The sequence below is a fragment of the Sabethes cyaneus genome, chromosome 2 (genome assembly GCF_943734655.1).
Source record: "Sabethes cyaneus chromosome 2, idSabCyanKW18_F2, whole genome shotgun sequence".
Lineage (NCBI taxonomy): Eukaryota > Metazoa > Arthropoda > Insecta > Diptera > Culicidae > Sabethes > Sabethes cyaneus.
In genome coordinates, this window is record NC_071354.1 from 69839201 (window position 1) to 69846390 (window position 7190).

The 7190-nt window shown below is 42.6% G+C and overlaps 1 protein-coding gene across 1 annotated transcript; it reads left to right on the forward strand.

The window, feature by feature from the left end:
* Nucleotides 1–828: 828 nt before the first annotated feature.
* Nucleotides 829–2393, forward strand: LOC128736971 (selenide, water dikinase 2). Its single transcript, XM_053831494.1, has 3 exons — nucleotides 829–1161; nucleotides 1229–1592; nucleotides 1652–2393. The coding sequence occupies exons 1-3, from the start codon at nucleotides 966–968 to the stop codon at nucleotides 2220–2222; spliced, it is 1131 nt and encodes a 376-aa protein (XP_053687469.1). The 5' UTR covers nucleotides 829–965; the 3' UTR covers nucleotides 2223–2393.
* Nucleotides 2394–7190: the final 4797 nt, after the last annotated feature.

Here is a 7190-nt window from a genome sequence, read left to right on the forward strand (position 1 = left end):
ACATTCTGCACCACTGTTGCTGCACATATTATTTTAAGAATAATTTCGTTTGCCAAACATCAGCTCCCGAATACGCCACGGTTTATGCGACCAAAATCAAGTTTTGCATTTCATTTTGACAATTAAAATTCGTGTACAAACAAAACTAATATAGAACCAAGCATAGAACTGCAGAATACAAGAGAAATCAAAATTCAGAAATAATAACTTATTGTCGTATTCCTTCTAATGAGTTTCAGCAACACTGAAAGCGATACCGCGTTATATTTTTCAGTCAAGGGTTGATCGTCGTTTACAGCCAATCAGAAATTGGGTCAATTTTGGGTCAACGCCGCGGTTGACACTTGGCACGTCCTGTCCTAGGTCATGTCCTGTCCTAGATTTTGACGGCTTGGAACATGATTATCATCATTTTTTACCGCAGCGCTAGCTGCTTGTCGAATAAAGCTTTTGTAGCTGATTTTTTTTGCGTGTAAGCGTGAACTTTGAGGGATCACTTCGCGCACACTGCAAAGGAAATAGGTGTCGGGGTCATATGAAGCTTACGTAATTCTGTAATTCAAAATTAAACACTATACTTCTTTGTACATATCGACATCTAAATGTAGGAGAGTATAAATTATAGGACGAGGTATTTTTTATTTTTTTTTTCTTTTAGAAAAAAGTTATAGATGCCTACATCGTCGTAGTCGAGCTTAAAATAACTCTTAAATTAAAAATACCAAAACGTGTCGTGTCTTTTTAATGTTAAGAAAAATTATTCGGCAACCTTTCCCGTCATCTAAATTTCGCTGCTGCCATCCCGGCCAGCCACCCCACCCATCCGAGGATTTCCAACCTTTGCAACTAAACGTTCAGACAGAGAAAGAAAGTCACGGTGATTAGTCGTTTTCTGTTTTATTTCGTTTTAAATTGGAAGATTTTTTGAGTTTGAAAACACATCTTGGTGCAAAAACCTTGTTAAAATGTTTGACCCTACGAAGCACGGCCTTAGCCGTGACTTCCGTCTTACGAAATTTTCTACGCTACGTGGGTGAGGTTCGAAGATTCCTCAAGATGTCCTTGATCGGCTTCTGCGAGGAGTATACACAGAACAGTTTACCGCTAGCGATGAACAAACAACCGAAAATACCTCTGATAAGCAAACCGATGAAAGTGTTGGTAAGTTACTATAGTTTTGGCTACAAATTGAATAAATATTAACTTTTGTGTGTGCGTTATCTTGCAGGAATTGGACTCGATTCATCTGTAATACCGCTCAAGAATGACTTGCAACTTGTGCAAACCGTCGATTTCTTCTACCCATTAATCGACGATCCATATTTATTGGGTAAAATTGCCCTGGCCAATGTGGTTAGCGATGTGTATGCCGTAGGGGCCATGGACATTGACGAAATCAGACTGGTCTGTTCGGCTCCTACGGAATTTAGCGACAGCGAGCGAGACATTGTAGTTCCTTTGATTGTCAAAGGATTTCTAGATGCAGCAGCCGAAGCGAAAGCGAAGGTTAAAATCGGTAGTATCGCTTTGAATCCGTGGTGCATAATTGGGGGAATTGCCACAGCCGTTTGTCATAAGTCGGAGTTAATTTTGTAAGTAACTTGGTACTATTTCTTGTCGAACATTGGGCGTAATAATGATAAAATTTCAGGCCTTACCATGCGCAAATAGGAGATGCTTTGGTACTTACAAAACCTTTAGGTACTCAACTAGCTACAAATGCATTTATATGGATGTGTGAGAGCTCGGAAAATTACACAAAACTAGTTGACCAAGGGTTAAGTGGACCGGAGATAGAGAAAACTTACGGTATCGCTGTTGAATCGATGTCTCGTCTGAATCGATCCGGTGCTCAACTAATGCACAAATATGACGCACATGCTGCTACTGACGTAACCGGTTTCGGTCTCTATGGTCATGCTGAGAATTTGGTGAAGTTCCAAAAAGAAGCCGTGGACTTTGAAATAGATACTCTGCCGATAATCAGAAATGTTGTTAGCATTGCCGAAATTCTAAATCGGAGTACCAAACTGCTTGCGGGTAAAGCGGTAGAAACATCCGGAGGGCTGCTCGTAAGTCTTCCAGCACAAAATGCGGCCTTATTTTGCAATGAATACCGAACGGTATCTGGACACGAAGCGTGGACCATTGGTCGCGTTGTTGAGGGTAGTCGAACGGTGAAGATGAGTCCAAATCCCACAATTCTTTCGGTTGAACATTAAAACAGACAGCTTGCTTTGAGAGTGTGATGGCAATTTTTTCGAAGAACGTATGAAGCGAATTTTTAAAGGTTAACTGCTGGTAAATTTGCGAAAGTTTTTCTTCGACATTATTGTCATTATGCGTACAAACGGGTTTTGTTAGTTTTGAATAAAGATTGTATTTACATATATCCATTATATTAAGCTTAATTTGTTCGATTATTTTGAAGAAAGAGGGAGGGGATTTTGGATGAAACTTATAGGATAATCGACGAACGCAGTAAGGCGAAAACCGGCATTCAGCGAGCGCGAACCAGAGTGGCTAAGACAGCTGCGCGTCAACAATACGCCAAACTAGAAAGGGCTGTTAAACGAGCTTGCAGGCGGGACAAGAGAGCCTGGACTAACTATCAAGCCGACGTAGGAGAAAAAGATACCGCTGATGGGGATATCCGTTTGTTGGACAATGTTTCTCGCTGACCGTATAGAACAGCTTAAGCGAGTGTCAAATGTCATGAGACCAGCAAAACCAACAGCACATGATGCCAATAGTTCATCACATCAATCGTGTCAATTGTGAGGATTTCGAATTTGGCATGGTTCGATTTTGGCAACACAAGATATTTCATTTCCAAAAAGATGCTTAATTATCAATCAGTTTCCACATACATGCTTTAAATGACGAAAAAATGATGCCCTAAGTATGTTCATGAAAATAAGTCATGTGGTTTCGAACAATAATATTTTTATTGCCGTAGGACTACGTCTTACCGCAGGGTGTCAATAACTTATTTGCACCGGACGGATAGCTCTTGTCGGACTTTTTAAACATAAAATGGTTGCAATCGTTGATTAATGATATTTAGTCAACTTTTAAAGCATTTACATTAAATTTTTTCATATCGAAAAAGGGTCTTGACTTTGGCACGGTTTCGATTTTGGCAACATAGGCGACACGCAAAACATCTTTAATTTCAGAATGATAAAATTGCCGGACCGGCGGTCATACACTGGTAAGTAAGTAAAGGTTGTCTAACATCAAATTGCACCACGGAAGAAACACTGTAGAAAATTACCCATTGGGTATTTTCTCTTGAAAATTTTGGTAAAAGTAGTTGTGAGTGTATTGTTTACACTGTATTTTTATCGCTGCCAATTTTTCGAAAATTGGAAAAAATGACGTCACCCGAAAAGGAGCGACGCAAATTGATTTTGCGCGAGCACCTGGAAAAACATTAACTATGTTATCGGGACATCGGAAAACAACTCGGAATCCTGCACTCATCTGTAAACCGTGTGGTTAAACTACGAAACTCTAAGCATCGAACGGAAGGAGAAATGCGGTCAGAATGGATGTTCTATTAGTGATCAGGATCACAGACGTGTCGTGGAAGCGTTTAAAGAGAATCCCAATGCTTCGGTCAGGGATGTGGCCAAAAAGTTGAATCTGCCCAAGTCTTTCGTACAGAGAGCGAAGGACCAGGAGGGACTGCATACGTACAAACTGCAGAAGGCTCCAAATCGTGGGAAAGTCACGGGCCCGAAAACTGTGCCCCCCAGATGCTGACGAAATCTCATGGTCTCATCATGGATGATGAGACTTACGTCAAAGCGAACTTCTGGCAGCTTCCAGGGCTACTATTCTTCGCCGCCCTGGATAAGTTTGATGTTACGGAGGAAATAAGGAAGCAGACACCCTTATTTTGTATTTCGAACGGGACTTTATTTCGAACGAGTTGTTTAGCCCATTTGGTTTTGCTGGCGGATTGGAGAATACTATCCAGTTTCGTTCGAAAATCTCATCCGTTCGAAATACAGAATAGGGGTGAGAAACTTTCAAAGTTCGCCAAGAAATACATGATACATGGCAAGGTCTACAGTAGCGTCTGCTTCCTCTGTTGAAGCAACACGTGGGCCCACCAATCTTCTGGCCGAATCTAGCTTTGTGCCACTTTTCAAAGGATGTCTCGGAGTGGTACGAAGCCAACGGGGTCACTTTCGTAGCCAAGGAAATGAACCCCCCCAACGCACCGGAACTAAGGCCCATCGAAAAATACTGGGCTATTATGAAGCAAGCACTACGGAAGCAACCCAAGGAGGTCAAATCTGAGCAAGACATAAAGAAAAAGTAGGCTCTCGTACAGAAAAAGCTGCAGTCAGATGTTGTACAAAATCTTATGAGTGAAATTAAGCGTAAGGTGCGAGCATACGATTATGGTATTGAAGTTGAATGAAATAAATCTGCCAAAAGCTTACTAATGGGTTATATATTGTCTGAAAGTTTGAAAAGGATTAGTCAATTAGGTAATTTTCTGCAGCGTGTACTCGGCTCTGGGATACTCGTCGCCAATTCGTTGAGCGTCTCGACACATGGAAGTCGGCTTCAACCTGGTTGAGCCATCTACTACTTTTGGTTCCTAATGCCGTCAATGCTTAAAAATAACAAAACATTTATATACCTAGAAATCCGAGAATTCTACAATGCTGAAGTGGCAATCTAGAATTTAAGCATGTTCGCTCTCACCTAGGCAGTTCCTTTACCAAATCGCTTGCTTTGCTTTCCTTTGATATCTAACAGCACGAGCAGCATTTGTGAATCAAAACGAACATCGAATAGATGACTTAAACGTGCGAGGAAAACCGTTTCCCGCGCGAAAATCTAAATTCCAACAGCACAAATCGATTGATTGCAAGTAAATGCAAATTTCGCAGTCGCAGATGCTTGCAGTTGGAACAAAATCATCATCGCTGCGGCGACCGACGCACGTATGGCACTCGTGTTTTGCGATATAGATCTTGAGTGTCAATTTTACGACATTTTCCACTTCGGTAAGCAGAAATCAAATCAAAACGGTGCCCTCTGCCTCACTTTCTTCGCTATCATCAACGCTTTCCCGGAAGAAGACGAGAATGGTATATCGCCTCTCGTCGATACGGAAACGCTCACTATACCTGCTAAACAAGGCTCAGCAGAAGCATATCGCCAGTAGGGAAATCCTTCCCGCGCTGCGATAGTAGAGCGGCGGAAAAACAACGTATCCCTTCGCGGCAGCAATGATGGAAGCTTTTTCGTATTGGCGGTGTTTTTCAATTTAAGCATGCCTTTTTCACGCACCGCTATTGAGCCACTGAAATTGGTTTTCCATACTCGTGCTCGTGCGATTCGATCGGTGAGTGTGTTTTGATATTCGATTTTTCCCCCTCTCGGGAGTAGATCATTTTCTTCCTGCCTCAGACGTGAATGTGGATTTCACTTCACGATGATGGGGTGAAGTTGCTTATTAATGAGATGGTTGATGGCAAATTTGCAATTTGTGGTTTCGCTCACATATGTTTTGACAACGGCAGGCCGTAAACTTTGTGCCGTAGGCACGTGGGGTTCATCGGGAAGCAAAAGATAAGCGTTTTACTGATGTAAAAAATATGCACGCGCCATCGGTGGAGATAAAATTATTCGCAATGAACTGAATGTGGGTTATTCGTACGAGCTCGTGCGGTGACGGGATTGAAATTTTAATAGACCGTGAATGTCATTGGATCAAAATTCTTGATTCCTAACGGATAGTTTTTTTTTTTTCAAATTAACCACGGTAACCGGTTTTAAGCGTGGCACATAATTTTATCAAACGGTTGGTACAAGTAATGGAAATTGACCGATAAAAACCATGCAGTTGAATATTTTTTCTCGTTTGATTGTTTAAAGAAGAACACCAACATGCAGAATAATTTAATACACTCGTTAGTGGTTGATGCAAATATTTGCTAACCATTAGTTTGTGCTAGTAAAACACATGCTACAATAGTGTGGCTTTTACTTTACAAATAGCAAAACAGCTGGATATGTGTTTGTAGATTATCGGCTTAGTTTCATAGCAAAATGCCGTTAGAAAAAATCTTGGGAATTTATCATGTGCAGAAGAAAAGATCGACTTAGTGATCTGCCACACAGTGAAAAAAGCACCGAGATCGGTAAAATTTTACCAGAATCTCAACAGACCTAGGACAGGACGTGCCATCTGGCTTCTTACTCTTCTTCTTATTATTACCGCCATCCCGATTGAAAACGAACGACAACGGCCAACGATGCGTAAATTTTGCAGCTTCCCGCGGAATGGTAGTCCGAAGTACCTTCTTCCCCCGCAAAGATATCCACAAGGTCACCTGGAGATCACCAGACCAACGAATAGAAAACCAAATTGACCATATTCTAATCGACGGAAAATTCTTCTCTGATGTTATAAACGTTCGCACCTACCGCAGTGCGAATATAGATTCGGATCATTTCCTAGTTGCAGTCTGCATGCGCTCAAAACTCTCGACGGTGCATAACACGCGTCGAAGTCGTACGCCGCGACCCAACATCGAGCAGCTACGAGTCACCGGAGTTGCCCAGGAATACGCGCGGCAGCTGGAAGCAGCGCTACCAACGGAAGAGCAACTTGGTGCAGCAACTCTTGAAGATGGTTGGAAAGGCATTAAGACCGCCATCGGTAGCACTGCTCTATCGGCACTAGGTACAATGAATCCGAACCGAAGAAACGATTGGTTCGACGGCGAATGCGAGCAATTAGTGCAGGAAAAGAATGCAGCACGTGCGAGAATGCTGCAACACCGTACGATGGCGACTGTGGATCGATATAAACAAGCACGGAACAGGCAAAACTCGGTCTTCCGGAGGAAAAAGCGCCAACAGGAAGAGCGAGATCGCGAGGCGATGGAAGAACTGTACCGTGCTAACGATAAACGGAGGTTCTACGAGAAGTTAAACCGTTCGCGCAAAGGCTATGTACCGCAGGCCGATATGTGTCGAGACTCAGGCGGTAATCTTCTCACGAACGAACGTGAGGTGATCGAGAGGTGGAAGCAGCATTATGACGAGCACCTTAACAGCGATGTAGCTGAACATGAAGGTGACGATATGGCAATAGATCTTGGAGCACGTGCAGAAGACGACAGAATACCAGCCCCTGACCTCCGGGAGGTAGCAGA